Source organism: Pan paniscus, chromosome 7 (assembly GCF_029289425.2).
Source record: "Pan paniscus chromosome 7, NHGRI_mPanPan1-v2.0_pri, whole genome shotgun sequence".
Classification (NCBI taxonomy): domain Eukaryota; kingdom Metazoa; phylum Chordata; class Mammalia; order Primates; family Hominidae; genus Pan; species Pan paniscus.
Window position 1 is genome coordinate 77,150,055 of NC_073256.2, and position 22,136 is coordinate 77,172,190.

General features: G+C 40.0%; 2 protein-coding genes across 22 annotated transcripts in view; one reads left to right on the plus strand and one right to left on the minus strand.

Moving 5' to 3' along the window:
• The window catches only part of CLVS1 (clavesin 1), a 216,872-nt gene extending 210,029 nt beyond the window's left edge, over positions 1-6,843 (plus strand). The window contains exon 6 of the mRNA XM_003805105.6: positions 6,442-6,843. Coding sequence (XP_003805153.1) covers positions 6,442-6,529 — 88 coding nt within the window. The 3' untranslated portion in view covers positions 6,530-6,843. The remainder of the gene's footprint in view (positions 1-6,441) is intronic.
• A 703-nt stretch (positions 6,844-7,546) lies between these two features.
• ASPH (aspartate beta-hydroxylase) overlaps positions 7,547-22,136 on the minus strand; it is a 214,078-nt gene continuing 199,488 nt past the window's right edge. For all 21 annotated transcript variants that reach the window (XM_055116588.2, XM_034966138.3, XM_034966135.3 and 18 more), the window contains one exon: positions 7,547-10,481. In XM_055116588.2, the coding sequence (XP_054972563.2) occupies positions 10,331-10,481 (151 nt within the window). In that variant the 3' untranslated portion in view covers positions 7,547-10,330. The remainder of the gene's footprint in view (positions 10,482-22,136) is intronic.

Consider the following 22,136-nt stretch of genomic DNA (forward strand, 5'->3'; position numbering starts at 1 on the left):
ATAAATAATTATTAAGCAGATGGAAATTTCTGTGTTACTTCTAAAAATTTAAAGATATTAAGTAAGGTAATAAGGTTAGCTTTTATGTGAAATTATTTTATCAATTATTTTGATTTTTTAAAATACTAGACTTCATCCATTTTGAAATGTTAGTTTTTCATTTATTAATCACATTACATAATGTGTCAGTACACACAATTGTCTCTTGTAAGTCTTTTAGTGGTGCCATGGAAATTTTGAGTTCGATTCATGCTTTGTGGCTAAATTTGCAAATGAATATCAATCAATATTTCTGGACCTTAATTTTCTTATCTGCAAATAGAGAAGAATAATAAGAGCTAAAAAGAATAAATGTGTATACCCAGCTGACACAGAGCTAAACACTTTCCACACCTTAATTTATCTAATCCTCATCATCCCCAGCACCCACGATGTGGCCACTATCCTATCTTCATTTTTACACATGAGGAGGCCGAATTCACCCAAGATCACAAAGCAAGTGATGGACCCATCATTCTTCAAGCCCAGGCCAGAGCTCCTCTGGGGAATTTCCTTGATACTTAAAGTTATTTGGGGGAAAAAACTGAGCAGAATTACTTAGAATTATTTGAAGATACCTTTATAAAAACTTATTTCTTCCTGTTTAGAAGCCTTTACATAGGCTCACTATTAGGCAATTCTGTGTTATTCCATAAAACCAAGTTTGTTGTTGACTTTAAGAAAGAAAGCTGGTACTGTGGAATAGTTCCTTATGGAATGATGATGTTGGTCCTGGAAAACAGATGGGTAGAACCTGATTCAAATGCAGGTTTGACTGAATCACTCCTGAGGTTCCTTGTAGCTGGGTGCTCTATGACTCTTGGTGAATGCCTGGGGTTGGAGAGCAGCATTCCTGTCCCTTTTTTGGGGTCCACATAGCTCAAGAAGGCAATGCAGGGCATTAGTAAGAAGAAGAAAAGGTGAGTGTTAGCTGTTGAGATAAGGTAGCTAAATAAATTTTTGAACATAAAAGTAGACCTGAGAGCAGAACTCTCAGTCCAGTTGTAGGTCTGTGCAGAATGGACTGAATCATGGCCAACATTTTCCATTTTCATCTCGTTCTTCATAAGCATTGATCACAACTAGAATCAGTAAAAATTAAACCACAGCCATAGATGCTTAATGAAGTGGGGAAAGTTCCAATTTTGGGGAAGAAAGGGGAAAGAGAGAAAGGGAGATGGTGAAGTAAGGGAGGGTAGAATAAATGAGGGTGGAGAGAGAGAGAGAATAGCAGGAAAACAAAAAGTGGCTATCTAGGCTAGAATGAAGCCTTGTTAGAGTTGCCTACTACACCACTGAGATAATGATGGCTGAAATAACTCAAATCACTCCCCTGCTTGACCTTGGGGTTAAGCTGGCTTTCAGTGTTGGAAAGAGAACCCAAGAGAAATGTTTGTTTTAGCAGACATGTTAAGCTTCTTGTGAGAAGACAAAGCCACCGAATGAAGAGATTACCACCAAGAGTGATCTGGACAACAAAGCCTCAAAGCAAGTGGCTTCTCGATAGTTAATGTACTAAGTGCAGAATTCCTAAGCACTCTGTTCAGAAGTGGTGGAGACATGTTTGTCAGTGAGCAGTTGATTGGTCTTCCCTGAGAGCATTTTGAATCAGCCAAATATACTGAGGGCAAGATTTAAAAGGTTGTATCTCTTGGCTTTATTTCTTTTTTTCTAGAGGTTTTGAAAAGCAACATTTACTTTCTAATTTTTTCCAGTGAATTTAAAATACTTCATAACATAGTGTGCTACTTATATCAAATGTTTATTGTGTGACCAGGTAACTAGAATTATGTCATGCTGAAAGTAAAAAGACTGTATGGTCATCTTCTCACTCAGGGAAAATGTAAACCAGGAAAATAAAAAGTTATGTTTGGTTCCTCGGCCTCACTATCTCAGAGTTGTCTTATTGCTACTCACCATTCAACCATGGCACACAGTTTATTGGCAGAGGTAAGAGAGCCTGCATTCTGGGTCTGTGCTGCCAGTACATCTATTAGAAGAAATCATGTAGATCCCAATTTGACTCAATGTGGAGGGGGAAGTGAAAGTTGGCTACCTGAATAAGAACTATGAATAATGTGTGAAAGATAATTTTTTTCTTCATTCCTTTCCTTTCATGTCTAACACCTTCCCTCCCCAAAACTGCCTCTCCTCTGACTGGGTAATGGGGGTGCCTGTCACAATGATTTTAAGTCTGTTTGTGGGTCTATGGCTGGATAACTGAAGCAGTGTTTCCACAAAAGCATAAAGGTTTTGGCACATTGCTCATAGTCCGTTGCATACGGCAGATGTTCACAAATCTTTCTTAGCGTGAGTGTGTGAATAAGTGATTTTTTAAAAACTCATTATTTGAGAATTTGATTTTCTTTTCATAGTGGCTTCCAAAACAGGGAAAGGGGAAGTTTTGAAACAGATCCAAGACACAAAAATCCCAGATAATCATTTGGATGGGTAACAAATTTCAAGATCCAAAATGATGGAGATAGATTGGAAACATGAGCAAATTCAAGAAAATGAAATTTAATACCCAACCATGTACCTTTGAGATGGGAGAGAAATTGTTAACAGCAGCATGGCAGCATGTGTAAATACAGCCAGATTTCCCTTTGGTTGTGTTGTATCAGTGCCAGAAAGGCTAATGCAACTCTAAATTGCCTCAACAGAAGCAAACAGAGCAAAAAACAAACCAAAAATCAAGAAAGTGAAGCAATTATTTTATTCTGAGGTCACACCAGGAGTCTGTGGGCAACCCAGCTAGTTGATGAAGAGATACAGGATAGTGCTAAGGTGGCCAGTTTTAGAAACCTTGGCACAAGAGGAATCTGGCTAGCCTTGGCTGGGCAGGTGGGGGAGGGCTAAAAGGTACTTGTGTCTACTCTGGTGGCTCCAGGAGAAAGAATCAGAAATTGTACATAGAAGTTTAGAAAGGGCAGAGCTGATTTCAATGTAAGGAAGAATTTTCTAGCTGAGTTGCCGGTTTAGGGGCATGGAGGAGCAGGTTCCTCAAGTTAGTTATGTTCAAGAAGAGGCTGCACAACTCCTTACTGAAGATTTCCTATCAGGTTGGTCTAGATGAGTCACTGTTTCCCTCTAACTCTGTGGCTGTGGTTCACATGCCATGTTGTGAAATAAAGTGAAGTCATATGACAGAAGGTAAATGGAGTTTAAGGTCTGTAAAAGTAGATGGCCATCAATATTTTCCATTTCCACAGGGTCCATAGGTCAAAGCAGGCAGGCAGCTGTCCAAGGTGCTGGAGGGAGGTTGGCCTGTGTCTCTGGTTGTGCTCTCTTGGTTGTCTTCATGCTTGCTGTTTGTTTTAATGCCTCTGGATTTTCTGCTTTCCTGTTCCTCGTACAAACCTACACTTCTCCCTTCCCCACATGCACACTGGGCCTTAAACTAAAACAAAGAGAAAAATGCACTGGAAATGTGTTAGGGGGCTGGGGCTAAACTACAACCTAGAGCTTCCCTCCTCTGCCCTATCCCAGCAATAAATGAGTCCATGAGTCCATTTCGCTTTCAAAGGTTCAGCTTGGTATATAAGGTTGGACTGTTTGAATGGATTGATAGTTACAGTAGAAATAAATTTTTTTGAGGCACTTGTACTGATTTGCTTCTTGATTTCTTAATTTTATCCTTTCTACAGTACATACATATCTTGAAAGCAGACAGGAATCTTAGGCAAAACAACAGTGATTTTTATGGTGAGGTGGAAGGAACACTCGATGTTTTAGCTAAATGCTTCTGTGGCCTTTGGTATACCTAGGAGCTGTGTGTTGGTAATAAACCTGTCAACATCTCCACTTTCTATTTGTGTTGCCTTCTATACATCATATGACTTCTCAGTCCCTTAGTTTTTTCCATCTAAAAAACTAAGGGTTGTGAAAATGAAATGTTAATATATGTCAATGTAAATACATGTTAATATACAACTATGGGTTATGAAAATGAAATAAGCTAATATAGGTCAAGAGCTTCTTAGAACAATACCATGCACAAACATAGTGTTTTAGTATGTTGTGTTGAGGGGGTCCTCAAGACCACCCTTTTCTGTATTTGATAATTTTGATAATGTCTTCCTAACTTACTAGAAAGACCCACAGGACACAGAAAAGTTGTTAGACTGACAGTTGTGGTTTACTACAGAAAAGGATATAGATTGCAATCAGGAATGGAAAGCCATGCGTAGGGAGGAGTCCAGGAAGGACCAGCTGTAAGTTTCCAGTTGTCCTTCCAGTAAAATCACATGAACAGAACTTAATTCTCTTAGCAATGATGTGTGACAACATCTGCAAAGTGTTGTCAACTTAATTCTCTTAGCAATGATGTGTGACAACATCTGCAAAGTGTTGTCAACCAAGGAGGTTCATCTGTGCCCTGGTGTCCAGGTTTTTATTGGGGGGGGGTGTCAGTCTCATGGGCATGCAGTACCTTTGTGACTGACCTTAACTGCTCAGTCCTCAGCCTTCCACCATTCCCTCTTGTTACCAGGCCCCACCACTTACTTACCCAAAGTTAGTCTTTGGGTCAGGGGTTTCCTCAGTATTGTCCCTTTGTGGTTCATCAGAAAGATGTTACCGGAAAGTGGTCCCAATTCAGACCCCAAGAGAGGGTTCTTGGATCTCATGCAAGAAAGAATTCAGGGGAAGTCCATAGAGTAAAGTGAAAGCAAGTTTATTAAGAAAGTAAAGGAATAAAAGAATGTCTACATCATAGAAAGAGCAGCTCTGAGGGCTGCTGGTTGCCCATTCTTACTGTTATTTCTTGATTATATGCTAAGCAAGGGGTGGATTATTCATGCCTCCACTTTTTAGACCATATACGTTAACTTCCTGATGTTGCTATGGCATCTGTAAACTGTCATGGTGCTGGTGGGAGTGTAGCAGTGAAGATGGCTGGAAATCACTCTCATCGCCGTCTTGGTTTTGGTGGGTTTTGTCTGGCTTTTTTACTACAACGTGTTTTATCAGCAAGGACTTTATGATCTGTATCTTTTGCTAACCTCCTATCTCATTCTGTGACTAAGAATGCCTTAACCTTCTGGGAATGCATCTCAGCAGGCTTTAGCCTTATTTTACCCAGCCCCTATTTAAGATGGAGTTGCTCTGGTTCAAACACCTCTGACACTCTTACTGCCTTAAAAGGGTCAAACTGATACAGTGTGACCTAAAGCCCAGACATACAAAAGTAAGCATGCACTATAAATCACACTGTTAGCATAAACTACTTGGCATGAAGTAAGGTCTCAGATATACAAAGATCTCCTTATCAGGTAGACTACTCTAAGGGCTCAGAGGAGCCAAAGGCCAGTCTTGAAAACTTGTAATGTGTAGGGTTTGGGCACCCCAGGTCTACCAAGTTAACAATTTACTGCACATATATGTAAGTTTTACTTATTTGAACAATTTAACCATTTTCATAATAATTTGTTTTTAGTTGTGAACATTTATTAAATATCTACTGCGTAGCTCTTTTTATAACCTTTTCTCTGTAAGCTGGAAAATAATTTGGTTTAATTCATATTATAAACTTAGAAAAAAATCATTATTACTCCAGTATAAAAGGACACATCAAAAACTAATGATCATTACTAGTATTGCAATAGTGGTTGGTCATAAGAGTGCTTCATAAGTTTTAACTATAATTCCATGCCAAATGCTCTATGCATATTATTAGTTGTAGTCTTTATCAACAACTATGGGAAGTAGGTAATACTTCTAGTATACAGGTGAGAGAATCAAGGTCCAGAGAGTTTTAAGAACTCCCCCAAGCTTCCCAGCCAGTAAGGGACAGAGTCTAACTTTACCATCTGATTCATGGTCTTAACATCATGCATGGTAGTTTCCAATGACTCTGAGAGACAAAAGGTTTAAAAGGTACACTAAAACATTAAAAATTCAACAAACTTTATATATCTCAAGGTACACAGAATATTTAGATGCTGGGGCAGAGTGTGGCTAGAATACATATGTCCCTTTTACCAAGAGAAGAGATCACTGCAAAGATTATTCCAGTACTCCAAAATGCTTTTTTGCCGTAAAAATGTGGTTTAGCAAGCAAAAGAAGTAAGAAAAACAGAGATACGAAAGGGAATATATTATGTAGTTATTTTGAGTGTCTTTATTTCTTATTTTTATTTTGGAGACAGGGTCTACCTCTGTCACCCAGGCTGGAGTGCAGTGGCACAATATGGCTCACTGCAGCCTCAAACTCCTGGACTCAAGCGATCCTCCCACCTCAGCCTCCTGAATAGCTGGGACTACTGGCATGTGCCACTGCACCCAGTTTATTTTTGAGTGTCTATTAAAAAGAGAAATATAAAATCCGGATGTCTTCAAAGGTTCCAAAATTGTCACCATGAATTGTTTGTAATTCTGTCTTTTTCCCTCCCCTCTTGTTAGATCTCAGTCTGTGGTAGAAGCTGGGACCCTGAAACATGAGGAGAAGGGAGAGAATGAGAACACTCAGCCACTCCTGGCTCTGGACTGAACCCTGAGTCACCTCAATGCTCCTGCACACTGGCCTTCAGTGGTATCAGCCACCCAGGAAGCACATGCGCAACTGACCCATGCAGACACGTGTGTTCTGCTTGACACAAGGTCCTCCACTCCTGAACCCCTGCAGTGACTGTCACCAGCCATCGGTCTGAGCAGCCAAAGTTGGACAAAGACTTGAGAGATGCTTTTTTTTTCCCCCAGTGAGGGGACTGGAGGATGATGCAAGGCATTTATGTAAAAAAGATTCTCCCTCCTTTCATATTTATTGTAGTAAATTGAAAAAATAAAGACTAAATTTGATGGACACACTGCATTAGGACAAGAATTTTTCTGAGGTATCACACAGGGACCCTCTCCAGTTTTTGAAAATTAAGTGCATTTCCAAGTAAATGTATCAGAGTTAAACTGTACAGACACCACTGTCAAGTTTCATGTAGTACAAAGCCCTGAGACAATAGTATCTCCAGTAATTTCCATTCTTACTGAATTATTTCCTTTGACCTCATCACCAGCATCGAATTGTTCAGCCTAAGAGCATGTTCTCATAGGTCTGGGTATTTGCAAAGTTTGCTTATTTTGATGATATCCTGCAAAAAATTATTTTGATGTCACATCTCTTGTCAGGTCACTAGCTGACTGTCATGAGCTGACGTTAAAGGAAGACACATGCACATGAAATACGATTATTTCATCTGAGCAATGTGAGTTCCCACAGGCAGCTCAAAAGCCCATTAGTGCAGCATGTGTCTGCAGAGGCGATGTCTCATGAAAATCACATGTCAGTGATTAATGAATCCATTCCAGTTGCCTCAACTGGGTCACTACAGCAAAGAAAAGTGCTATCAAACCATTTACCCTTGCCCCCACAACCCTCCTGCAACCATTAAAGATGTGGAGAAAGAAAGAACATGGTTGTTGCTGAGAGGGTAAATATTCAATCATGGAGCATGACCCATATGGATGGCTAAATATGCAAGAACTGAAGTAAGAGAAGACTAGAAATGCAGGATGAAATGTCAAAGGTCATTTTATTTACCTATTCTCCTTAGAAATGGAGTCCCCAACTACTCATTCAAAAGAAATCAGACATAAAATAAACGGACATCATATATGATATCCTTACTTGTGCCATGTTTTCCAAGACCAGTGCATATTTTTAGACATCTCTTATTCGCCCAGCCATCTGCATGACATGGGTATTTATTAGTATTACCAGTTGGTGCTCAAAGTCAAACAAAAATATTTTAGTTAATAATGGGCAGTAAAATATGATTTTACATTTTAAATATTTGGGAGAGTTAATTTGTTAGCTAAATAATTCAAGGGAAAGAGATTATTCAACTGGTCATAATCACCCCGATAATATTATTACTAATCTTAATTATTTATTACATCTCTTTCTCAATGGATCTAATGTTTTAATTTTTTTCCCTATTGGTAGAGAACAATAACAGAAGTAATTTTTATATTATACACTTGGAGAAATAAAGTTGAAACAGAATTAAAAATATTTCTCAAACAACTGTATCACAATATAAATTAAACTAATTCATTTTTGTGTAGACATATGAAATCACAAAAATAATAACATTGAAATAATTCTACCAATGCAGTGATGGAAACACTTTTCTTATGTACCAAGACATAGATAGGTAAGAGAAATAAAGAATTAAAGTGAATTAGAAAATCCATTTTATTGCTTGGGTTTAAAATAGTTGTGGGATACAAGTATTTACAATGCTATTGGAGTCAATTATTGACAACACTTTGCAACAGTAATACCATTTCTAGCTTTTCAATTGGCAATACTTAGAACCTTACTGTAGTGACCTGATTTTAAATACCATATTATATTTACTAAGAGCTAGTTTTTACTCTCTTCCATAATTTCATTACATGAATGTAAGATGATGGCTCAACAATGACGACTTATAGTTTGAATTTATGTGTATGCAATATACATATGAGAACCAAATTCAACAAGTGACATGAATGTTACTACATGAACATTGAATTGTATTGCCCTTGTCAGTTATTTCCTCTGTTCAATAAATACTGAAGGACACAAACACCTTTTTACTTTTCAAGAGTTTGCCTTCTCTTCTCGATTTTAGTAATTAATTTGGATATTTTTCCTCCCATGCCTCTTCATCTGATTTAGTGGGATGTTTTCAATACCAGCAAAACAAAAGAACAGGGAAAGTATTTTGCAAACTCATCTACTGGAAGCTAATCTCCTTAAGGTCAAGCAAAAAGGGTCAATTTCAATTTCAAAGAACTGTTCTTTAAATGAGATAAAGTCTCCTTTTGCTTTTAGATGGAAAAGAAAGCACAAGTTTTTTCTACCTGTGAATGAACTTTGGTGACCTATGTGCCATTCATGCAGCATTTTTGTTCATATTGGCTTAGAATTCAGTGCATGAATATCATTACATTCTTATATCTAACATTTCTAGTTAGCTTTGATTCAAAATATACAAAATCTGATGCATGAATACTTTACTAGATTAATGACTTGATCATCTTTGGAATGAGTAGGCAAGACGATTTTTACCTGTTATTTCTATGTTGTGGGTAATGTTAAAACTAAATATAGATGATAATAATTGCTATTTCACAGTGATGTTTAAAATGGCAGAGATTTCTCAAGCCAGAGAGATGGGACAGTCTTCCAAACTCTTTCATCAAAAAGGAAAGTAATCTGGACCTCCTACGCCCAAGAAAAACATCCTGGCATTCTTGGTAACCTTTTACTCTGCCATCCTTAATCTTTCTACAGAATTGTAGCAGAAATCATCTCCAAGACTGAAGAGCTGGCTTCCTGACATTCACATGGACCTACCATAGGCAAAGACACTGTGTTCCCAGCCCTTGCCTCATGGATGGCAAAGCAGCCAGGAGCCAGACACCCTAGCAGCCACCTATCCACCTAACCCTGAAAGAACATAGTTTTATTTCCGTGAACTATACTTTTTCCCCAGAAGCTCTAATAATTGGCATTAAAAAAATTTGCATCTGGGATTTTTATAACAATATAAAATAATTCCATGCTCTTTTTTCGGTGTGAAAAGTTCCTCTTTGAAAGAAATAGGATTTTGTCAATATCTCCACCACTAGCATAGTGAGAAGAGGATCTCAATCAAGATAAAAAAACCAAATGACTCGAGAGTTGGGATGGGTACAGTTCATAGACACTGACATAATGAGCTCTTTCTTTTTTGTTAGGAAAATAAAACTGCTTTTTTCATGAGTATCTTTTACTAAGAAGAATTAAAAGAGGGAAGTCTGAGTTCCCCAGTAATGCTACCATTAAATAGCTAGAAGTAAAGCATTTATACAGCTTGTCATTAAAATAAACAAAAATGTAGTGGTACATGATGACAAAATAGTCTAGCTACACTAGAAAAATATAACTGCATAGAAAAATTACAAACTAAAGCAATCCATTCACAGTTTCTACATATGTTCTCATTATACATTGAATTAGACCTATTCTATGTGGAAAAAATATCTTTGGCTGGTAAGGTAGAAGCTATCAAATGTTCACCTTAAATACTGGCAGAAGACCAGTGCTGTCATGAGATGACACACAGCAGGGTGTTTCCTAAATGAATTGCAGCGAGGCAAATATTCCCTTTAGTGTCTTCTGACCCTAGGAGGAGGCTTTGAATTACTCGGGCTGCAAGTCAAGGGAATTGAGTCTTGGTGTTCGAAATTCTTTCCTCACACCCAAGGAGATGGAACCAGAAAGGCAGCCTCTCTCCAGAGTTTCCCAAGCTTGCATGAATTCATGCTAAATTGCTGGAAGGCTGCGTCTCTGCTGTGGTGTCAGTTCCGGATGCCACACATCCACGATGAATATCAGCCGGAAAGATGAGGCATCCTGCCATACCTCGTGCTCAAAGGAGTCATCAAAGATGAGCACCTTGCCTTCCTCCCAGGTCCTGCAACAGAAAGACAAGGATTCCTGAATATAGTTTTGTGTGGTTCAGATGTCTGAGGATCGATTCCTGTCCATGTGTGAGAACTACCTTTGGTAACAACCTTTGGGACATAACCAAATAACTAGAACATCAAGCCCAAGTTTATTCTTCCCTTGATGATTAGGAAAGAATTTCAGAAATCTTGCTATGAACATCAGTTTTCATTGCTCAGTGCTGGAGATGTACAAACAACAGAGGATTTGTGATGAAGACATATTGGTCTCATTACATGCCTTGCAATTATTCTGTATATTATTACATGTCTTGCAATTATTCTGGTTTAGACATATGGGCAGTGACTGGGTCTCAGGCATCTCTATGCCTCTCAAGACACTTCCAATCAATTGTCTTTTCAGCTCACTCCACTTGTTCAAGTTTCATTTTATGGAAGAAAGGAATCTGCTTAAACACAGTACCATAAAGCAGAAAACTAAATTAGGAGTTTCCTAGCTAGTATTCCAGCTGAAGAAAATGGGCAGATTGGGAATAAATTTTGTTTATATTTTTAGTATCATCTTCTATGCAAGTGGGTTATCCATGGAATATTTTAAATCAATGCTGCAAAACACCCTATAGAGCTTCCAACTTTACCTCATAAGATATCTGTATAGGGACTACATTCTAAATATAGTGTTAGTCTATTAAGAGAGAAACATACAGGAGGCAGTAACACAATGCTTTTCAAATCCAAAGAGAGTTTATGAGGGACACTGATGGTTCCTTATTTTAAAAATAGATATTAACTGCCAATATATTAAATACCAAGTTATGTTTTTAAAATAAAATTTTTGCTAGAAAATTTTCCTTAGATACTAAAATGCCACTTAAGCCTTCAAAATTTTACATCCTGGATTAGCAAATAATGACTATTATAGCATGGGAAATGCTAGCTTGATTTCAAGTTACTATATTATCATAAAGAGGTTTTCTGTGCGAAAACTAGTGGTGAATTTTTATGTTCCATATCAGGTGATTAACTAATATAAACTGAGCAATACTACATATATTGCGGGGCTTCACAACCTTGGTACTACTGACATCTAGGCTGGATCATTCTCTGTTGTAGGGGCTGTTCCATGCACTATAAGATATTCAGCAGCATCCCTGACCTCCACCCACTGTATGGCAGTAGCATTCCCTATACTATTAGGTTGGTGCAAAAGTAATTGTAGTTTTTGCCATAGTTGTGACAACCAGAAACGTCTCTAGTCATTGCCAAATGTCCAGGGTGGGAGCAGGAACAAAAATCATTCCAGTGGAAAATAACTGACACACTGAATAAGTCTGATAATAAAATTTCCAAGTTATGTAAACTAACAGATAAAGTACTGGGTATTTGCAAGTTGAAAGTTCACTGAAGTTGGGAACTGAACCTCTACTTCTACTACCCACCCTCCCACCTCCACCCAGTGTGCTATCTCATACACTTCGTGATATGGTTTGGATGTGTCCCCACCCAAATCTCATCTTGAATTGTACTCCCATAATTCCCACATGCTGTGGGAAGGACCCGATGAGAGATAATTTGAATCATGGGGGCAGCTTCCCCCATACTGTCCTCATCATAGTGAATAAGTATCATGAGATCTGATGGTTTCATCAGGGGTTTCCGCTTTTGCATCTTCCTTATTTTCTCTTGCCGCCACCAGGTAAGAAGTGCCTTTCAGCTGGATGCGGTGGCTCACGCCTGTAATCTCAGCACTTTGGGAGGCTGAGGAGGGTGGATCACAAGGTCAGGAGTTCGAGGCCAGCCTGGCCAACATGGTGAAACCCCCATCTCCACTAAAAATACAAAAATTAGCCAGGCGTGGTAGCGCATGCCTGTAATCCCAGCTACTCAGGAGGCTGAGGCAGGAAATTGCTTGAACCTGGGAGGCAGAGGTTGCAGTGAGCTGAGACCATGCCACTGTGCTCCAGACTGAGTGACAGAGCAAGACTCCATCTCAAAAAAAAAAAAAAAAAAAAAAAAAAGAAGTACCTTTTGCCTCCCACCATGATTCTGAGTCCTCCCCAGCCATGTGGAATTGTAAGTGCAATTAAACTTCTTTTTCTTCTCAGTCTCAGGTATGTCTTTATCAGCTGCATGAAAAGGGACTAATACACCTTGCCTCATCTCTTGCATTTAACACACACATGTTGATTGGCTCTTTTACAACTCCTCTGAAGGTTTTTAGAGTTCCATTGGAGTTCCATCAAGGGTAGCAAAAGACAGACATCTATGGACTTAGGAGAAAATGACAGAATATGCATTCATTACCATGCAAAATCTAACTTGAGAAGAAAGGCAAAACCAAGGCGGGGAAATACGCTGACAAGAAAAATCAGTGAAACAGTCCACAGCTTCCACAGTTAGGCAGGCATTTTCTAGGTCTCAGTGTTGTCACCAGGATTAAGCAGTCAGTGGGTACCACAAACGAGCCTATAATTTATGTAGAAGATGAGGGAGGAAGTGTACTCAAAATGAAAGGCAGTGCACCTATGTTCACAGCAGCACTATACAACAGCTAGAAAGTGAGAGCCACCCACGTGTCTATCAGTGAATGAACAGACAAACCAAATGTGGTATACACATACAATGGAATATTAATTCAGCCTTAAAAAGGAAGGAAATTTTGACACATGCTACAACATGTATGAACTCTGAGGACATTATGTCAAGTAAAATAAGCCAGACACAAAAAGATAATTACTAGTTGATTCTACACATCTGAGGTCCTAGACTAGTAGTTAAATTCATAGAGAGAGAAAGGAGAAGAGTGGTTGCCAGTGGCCGGTGGGAGGACGGGAATGGGAGTTATTTAATGGGTATAGTTTCAGTTTTGCAAGTTAGAAAGAGTTCTGAGGATAGATCATGTTGATGGTTATACAATATGGATGTACTTAATGTCACTAAACTGCACACCTAAAAATGGATAATATGGTAAATTTTGTTATGTGTATTTTACTACAATTAAATAGAGAAAAAAGGGAAAGGCAAAGGAGAGCATGTGGTAGAGGAGAAAGAGAGAAGCAATAAAGCAAGATGGAAATTTATGGTCTTTGAGGGGAATCCTCTTGACCTTGGCATTTATTACTTATGGGACCTAAGGAGAGCTACTTAGCATAATTGATTCTTTGTATCTTCAACGGCATAATTGATGTGAGGATTAGCATATGATTGGCAATAGTAGATATTCAATTAATGACAGAAAAATGAAAATATAAAGAAAAATAGGGAAAAGATAAAAGACAGAGGTGAAATGTTGGGAAGTGGTATGTTATCAAACATGACATATGCTTCACTCTTTATGATGTTGTCTGCCTTCCTTTGAGACAACTAAAAACTTCCAAGGGAGATGAGATATAAAAACATCTTCAGAGTATCTGTGAAATGTAGTTTGTACAGCAATGACAAGTGATTTTCAAAGTTTTTTGGGTGGCAGAGAACATGGAAACTACTTAAAACACTAGAAGTAATTAAAATAACCGAATAGAAAATTCTAGCCCACACAAAATGACATTTTTCACTAGATTATAATAGGTATAACAAAGCCAAAGATCTAGAATTGTTTTCTGGGAAAAAGGCCTTAAGCATTCCATTCATTAAATTAAATTCCTGAGAACTGGGAAAAGTTATTAGCACTGGAATACGCTGGCCACTCATGGAATATCAGTGCATATAAAAGTAGAACTTAAGAAGCACAGGCTTGCAGCTTTCCAGATACATTAAGTACAATACAGATCAGTGTAAACCATTAATTAATCAATTTTATAAATAAGAAATTTGGGGAGGTATCCCAAAGGGTTGTTAATTGGCCTGTTTCAGGGTCATAAAACTCTATGGGGAAAGTGAGTGCTATCGGACTTATTTGCCCTTCCACTTTCTTTCATACATTTCCCCAGAAAATAACTAAGATAGTCAATAACATAATGTAGATTTTTAATATAGATTTCTTCTGAATTCTTAAAAAAAATGGTGTCTTTCAATCAGTTATTAGAGATAGAATGACTAAAACTGTAGTCATGATTCACCTAAAAGCGGAAAATGAAGAACAATAAAACATCCTACAAGCCATGTCCAGACTTAAGTAACTCCAGGTTAAATTCGAGATGTATCACATGCTTGGGAAAGGATGAATGTTTTTTTTCCACAACAACAAAGGGAGAGGAGCATAAAGATGTCAAATCGCTTCTGACTGAAAACCAAAGACTCTCATTAGAATGCAAAGAACTAGTTTTCAGGCCACTTGCTTTGTGAACAAAGCTCCATCAAATAAGATTAAGTTACACTCGAATTACGACATAGAATCAGCCCTTTGGAGAAACAATCTTCAGAGCGGCCTGTGACAGAGGTCTGCCTGGAAGTACTGCTACAGCCTTGTCTAAGGACCCAGAGAAGCAGCATTGCGGGTGGGCACTGCTCTCCATCCCTGGAAGCTTGGCTCACTGTTGGAACTTCCTCCTTCCCTTCCTCTCTCTCTTTCTCTCCTCCCACCTAACCCTTTATTTTTTTCAAGACAGGATTTGCTCTGTCACCCAGGCTGGAGTGTGGTGGCACCATCACAGCTCAATGCAGCCTCCGCCTCCCAGGCTCAGGTGATCCTCCCACCTCAGTCTCCCGAGTACCTAGGACTACAGGTATGTGCCACCACATCCAGCTAATTTTTGGATTTTTTTGTAGAGATGGGGTTTCCCCATGTTGCCCAGGCTGCTCTCCAACTCCTGGGCTCAAACAATTCTCCTGCTTTGGCCTCTCAAAGAGTTGGGATTACAGGTGTGAGCCACTGTTCCTGGCCTTCTGTTAGAATTTCTTACCACTAAGAGAAGAAAGTCTCTCTCTGGGTTGTCAAAAGATATAAGAATATCTCGTCCTAAGATAAAACAGTATTCCATAATCTGTCAACTTCTCAAATTATTATAATTATAAATAATGATAATGATAAAATGGTGGCAGTGCATATTTAATAACTATAATTTGGTCACAGAATTACCATTGATATTAATAAGGCTAAGTAATGATACTAGGTGCTTATAGAGTCTTCTACCTACAAATTTTATAGATAATATCTTAGCTATCTTTGCTAAAATGTTCTGAGATAGGCAAAGGACATGACTGTGATTTTCACGCAAAGGAATCACATGGAAACAGGTTCAGATGTCTGCAGTGACACTGTGATTCTGTGGCAGAAGCAGAAAGTCATTACAGCCCAACACATTAACTTAAGACCATGGTCCTAAGAGACATTCTTAGTGTCTGTAGATGACACACTGAGGTGGCCTGCAAGGCATGAAACAGGCTGAGTTGAAAACAGAAAAGGGTCAGAGAGCTCAGGAATAAGGATATTTGACACAGCTCTTACTCATTCTGATCTACTGAAATTTCCCAGTTCAGACTCCATTGAAAGCCCTGGCATGGCACACACTGTAAGCAAAACGTAAAACTGCATTGTCACACTTCTTCTTCTCTCTCTCCCCTTCTAACACACACAAACAACTTCTGCCTTCCTCCTCTTAGTTCCAGGTCACCAGTATTTAAGGGGTTTGTAACTCAGATGAAGGCACTGAAGGAGGAGGAAAAAGAAGGGGAAAAGGGAAAGAAAAAGTCATAGTGTTACTGGAAAGGGGCCCTGATCCAGAGCCCAAAAGAGGGTTCTTGGATCTCAAACAAGAAAGAATTCAGGGCGAGTCCATAGAGTAAAGTGAAAGCAAGTTTATTAAGAATGTAAAGGAATAAAAGAATGGATACTCCAATGGCTACTCCATAGGCTGCTGGTTGCCCATTTCTATGGTTATTTCTTGATTATCTGCTCAACAAGGAATGGATTATTCATGTCTCCCATTTTTAGATCACATAGGGTAACCTCCTGACATTGCCATGGCATCTGTAAGCTGTCAAGGTGCTGGTGGGAGTGTAGCAGTGAGGACGACCAGTGGTCACTCTCGTGGTCATCTTGGTTTTGGTGGGTTTTAGCCGGCTTCTTTACTGCAACCTGTTTTATCAGCAAGGTCTGTATGACCTGTATCTTTGGCTGACCTCCTATCTCATCCTGTGACTTAGAATGCCTTAACCATCTGGGAATGCAGCCCAGTAGGTCTCAGCCTCATTTTACCCAGCCCCTATTCAAGATGGAGCTGCTCTGGTTCAAATGCCTCTGACAATAGGGCTGTAGAGATGGGATGCCTTCCTCCTTTCCCCTACCTCTCCAGTTCCAGGGTAGGGGCACAGAGAAAAAGGAGAGATGTGAGTAGAGGGAGAGGGTCTCTGCTGCATTCTTGTCACACCTCCCTTCTCCAGGGTCCCTCCCAGCTCCAGGCCTATCAAATCACGCCCCTATCTGTACCATTCCTTCACCTGCCCTGGCCCACACGACCAGCTCCTATTTCACTCCTCCTTCCTAACTCCTTAAAGTCCCTTCCCCCATCGCTGTCAAAGTACTCACTCCAGGCTCTAAGCACCACCTCCAGTGTTATGAGAGTGTTTGATCTCACTCCCTGGAACGTAAGGACAGAAGTCTCCATTTCTGCAGCAATCAGACAGGAGGATAATAAAAGCTCAAATATACTGAGTGCATTTACCACACAACACTTTAAAAATACAGTTCTGAGTGCATGCATATGGATTACTTTAATACTCAAAACCATACAAAGACATACTTTTACTCTTCCTAATATACAGATGGGGATATTGAGGCTTAATGAGGTTATGTAAGTTGTATAGAGTTACTCTTTACAAGAGGGAAAGCCAGGATTTGAACCCAAGTCATGAGACTTCAACGTTCTTAATATGTTTTTATGAAGATACATAACACTAAAATCTGAAATAAAAGCTCAGGATGCATTTTTTCCTGCAGAAACATTACTATAAATAGTCACTGGTTCTAGAGCCCTATTAATAAAGATTATTAGTTAAAAAGCTTCTGGGAGCTGACCTAGAAACCACCACACATCATTTACTATTGCCAGAGAAAAATGGATCCCAACTTTTCACCAATCGGTTCAACAAACAAATGTTTGGAACCTAATCCATTTTCCATATGGGAACTGCCATTCCCTGTGGAGGTAGAGAAATGTACATGTGCACTTTCTATGTACTCATGTGTAGGAACAGCCACAGACACACCACTGGGTCACAGAGCAGGGGTCAAGACATGGTATGGATGTGTTTAACTCACCAAGTTGCTCAAATGAAAGAAGAGGAAAAAATGTTACTATTCAATAACAAACCTTCAGGAAAACATCCTATCTGGTTAAAAACTGTCCTTTTTGTCCTAGATGGGCAGGCTTCAGTGATGACCTGTGGATAAGGTCACACTGCAATGCAGATGAAGATGGGAGAATATCTTGTGGAACAGAAGGTTTATGATTTCAGGGAGAATAGTAAAAAAAGGAGAAAGGAGGGATGAAAATATTTGGCTCTAAATGACTTGGTAAATTGCAGCTTCCACATGTGATTCAAAAATTTTAAGACAGTAAGTCTTAAAATTATCTCCTTGGACACTTTATGAAAACTAAAAAATTATTGTCTATGAGGAATTCATGATGGATTAAAAAAATTAAGCCTCTCTTACTGTTAATATTTTAGCATGACTTTCACACAATCTTCCTAACTGGAACCTTGAGAAATGAATGAAAATATATGTTATAAAATACTTGAGGTCTATGGAGGAAGGCCATTATTTCCACAGCAATATAGAATTATATAGGATTAAATGATTGATTGCCAATTCATTTTTTCAGTCTGTCGCTAAGTGACGCTAATGTAGATGTGTGCTTTCCTGACAACCTATCAGTCTTGTTCAACATTTCAGGCTAGTAATTGGCAGGCAATAATGCTGAATCTGCAGGAGAGCTCCAAGGTCACGGTTCCTTCTCTTAGCACAGTTCCAGCACATTGTGGAATGCCCTTGGAGATTCAGAAGAATGAATTTCTCTCTGGGATCATTCAAAGCTCACAAACTCAGCCACCTCCTGAGTATAACAATTAATTCCCACTCGGTGGGGACATGTTTATCCCCTGACTCAAGCTTACTCAGCTCTGGATCAAAATTGCTAATGAGCTTATCTTTCTTTTTGAGATGAAGTTTCACTCTTGTCACCCAGGCTGGAGTTCAATGGTGTGATCTCAGCTCACTGCAACCTCCGCCTCCATTATTCAAGTGATTCTCCTGCTTCAGCCTCCCGAGTAGCTGGGATTACAGGCATTAGCCACCACGCCCGGCTAATTTTTGTATTTTTATAGAGACTGGGTTTCACCATGTTGGTCAGGCTGGTCTTGAACTCCTGACCTCAAGTGATCCGCCTGCCTCGGTCTCCCAAAGTACTGGGATTACAGGTGTGAGCCACCACACCTGGCTCTAACGAGCTTATTTTACAGACCACAAAGCATGGTCCCCCTGAGGTGACATGAACAGAAGGCCCAGAAAGGGAAACTCCCAGCTGCTTTCTCTACTTGTCTGGAAACAAAACCCAGCATTTGAAGTGATCACCTTATAAGTACAGCATGATCCTAATTTTATAAACTACAACAAAATCCAAAAAGCCCAAGCAAAGCTATGTGATCATGTCTAGGACACAAACTTTCAAGCCAGAATGCCTGGGACTGAACCCACTACTAATATTGTAGTGGGCTGAATGTCACCATAAGCCGCCCCGTCCCCCTTCCCTGCTAAAAATGATAGATCCATCTGGAACCTGAGACTATCACCTGATTTGGAAAAAAGATCTTTGCAGATTGAATTAAGTTAAGGATTTTGAGATGAGATCAACCTGGATTAGGGTAGGCCCTAAATCCAATGATAAATGTTCTTAGAAAAGAAAAGAGGAGAAGACTCAGGGAGAAAGCAATGTGAACACAGAGGCAGCGACTGAAGTGACGTGTCTATAAACCAAAGAACACCAAGGGCTGCCAGCAGCCAGAAGCTAGGACAGGGGAACAGATTCTCCCTTAGAGCCTCCAGAAGGAACAACCCTGCCAACACCCTAATTTTATACTTTGGCCTCCAGAACCACGAAATAATACATTTCTGTTGTTGTAAGTCATTCAGTTTGTGATAATTTGTTGTGGCAGCCTTAGGAAACATATATAAATGTCAGCCTCAGGCAAGTTACTTATCTTTATACTTCAGTCTCCTCCACTGTAAAACAGGAATTTTAATAATCCTAATTATACAGGATTGCCATAAGCATGAATCAGTTAATGTATGTAGAGTGCTTAGAGCTGTGTTTGACATAGATATAATTTTGGAACAACGTATATTATTACTATCATCATTATCATCAATACACATATATAGACATTGAGAAGCACCTGGCAATAGCTCTTGGTATTGGGATAAAACAATACATTTTTATTGAGCTTCTCTGTGTTATACAAATTATGTGTGAGGGATGTGTATCAGTTTTCTAATCAGAAGGCATTTATTAATTTGAAATAATAATTTCATTTACAGTGGTAAGGGCTGCATACCTGCCAGTTCATCCTCAGAGAGCTACGCTACGCTTTGCAGGGATGGAATATTTAAACAGTATACACACTGGTGGAAATCTTAATCTGATTATTAATACCTGAAAAGAACAATGTACAAATTGCTACAGATAACCTCCTCTTTTAGAAGTTGAGACAGTCTGAAAAATTGCTGCCTTTGGCTAGCACAAGGAAACTGATTTCTTGGCGTGTGTGTTTTTCTTTCCATGCCAAAAGTACTTCTACAATCATAGCACAGAACTTCCAGATTTCATACTAGACTCTTTCTGTCCTCAGAGTTTACAAACTGTCTACTATCAGATTTCTAGCTCTTTTCACTGGAAGCATTGCACAGCACTTTAATTGACCCATTTCTCTTATGAAAAGTACTATTTTGTAATGAAGTGCTAAGCCCAACTCAACCACCCTTGAATTAAGAAATATTAAGGATGAGAATGTAACACAACATAAAGCTGGTAAAATAAAAAGAACGTGGAGAAGGGCTGCTGACCAGCAGTCATGGTGAGGCAGAAGGACCCCTGTGCTCAGCAACTCTTCAGGGAGGAGAGGACAGAAGCATTGCAGTCTCCCTGGCCCAATAATAGGCAGGTGAGTTGCAAGCACTTTTAAATAATCACTGTGGATTTGCAAAATACATCGTCGGCAAATTATTATTATCAGCAGCTCCATCCTGTCACACAAAGTAGGTTGTGTTTTACCTCAGCAGAAACTGAGGGGCTGCCAAGTTAATATTCTCATTCGAGACCCCCACTCTGAGTAGGCTGCAGTGGTCCTTCTAACCCTCCTCTGCCTCTGCTAGGTGAAGATGGTTAACCTAATTATGTTTTAAGCTTTAGGGGAGGGGTTGGTGGTTGTTTTCTTTATCAAGCATGGACACAAGGTGTTTGCTGGGAGCCTGGGGTGGGGAATGCACCTACAAATGTGCTCCTGAGGCAGGTCTCCCAGCATCACTCCTGCATTTGTTTTTTTGTTTTTTTAAAGAGATGGGGTCTCACTATGTTTGTTGGCGTGCAGTGGCGCAGTCATGGCTCACTGCAGCCTCAAACTTCTGGGCTCTGGTGATCCTCCTGCCTCAGCCACTGGAGGCCCATGCCACCATGCGCAACATGCATCTTAAGCCCTCTGTGACTTTGTGCTAAGCCTCCTGGCACCATCCACCTGCTCCCATTCTTGGCTGCCACACCCATTCTTCCAATCTTGGCTTTCTCTTTCTGCATCAGGCTACTGAAGACTAGGCTCAGTTCCATCTCTCTTCCTCTCCCTGCCTATGCCTAAGTAGATTTTTTTTTTTTAATTTTAGACAGGGTCTTGCTGTCACCCAGGCTGGAGTGCAGTTGTGTAATCACAGCTCACTGCAGCCTTGAACTCCTGGGCAATTTTTTAAAAAGTTGTTTCTGTGGCTGAGCGTGGTGGCTCATGCCTGTAATCCCAGAATTTTGGGAGGCCCAGGCAGATCACAAGGTCAGGAGATCGAGACCATCCTGGCTAACATGGTGAAACCCCGTTTCTACTAAAAATACAGAAAATTAGCCAGGTGTGGTGGCGGGCGCCTGTAGTCCCAGCTACTTCGGAGGCTGAGGCAGGAAAATAGCGTGAACCTGGGAGGCAGAGCTTGCAGTGAGCCGAGATCGCCTCACTGTACTCCAGCCTGGGCGACAGAGCGAGACTCTGTCTCAAAAACAAAACAAAACAAAAACAAAAAAACTTGTTTTTGTGGAGACAGGGTCTTACTGTGTTGCTCAGGCTGGTCTTGAACTCCTGGCCTCAAGCAATCCTCCTGCCTTGGGCACCCAAAGTTCTGGGATTATAGGCATGAACCACCTTGCCTGGTCCTAAGTGGATTTTTCTCTAGTGATTTTGTTCCAAGTATCTACAAGCAGAATACAGAAGAGAAGGAGGAAGGCAGGAAGGCAGGAAGGCAGGGAGGCAGGAGGCGGGGGGGCAGGGAGGGAAGGAGGGAGGGAGAGAGGGAGGCAGGCAGGCAGAAAGGAAAGAAGGGAGGGAGGAGGAAGGAAAGAAGGGAGGGAGGGAGAGAGAAAAAATAGGAGGTCGGAGGTGAGGGAGAGAGCAAGTGAGCTGGTGAAAGAACAAATAGGCTGTAAAAGCCTAAGGAGCACTGAGGCATGAGGCTGGGTGCTCTTCTCCATCTCCAC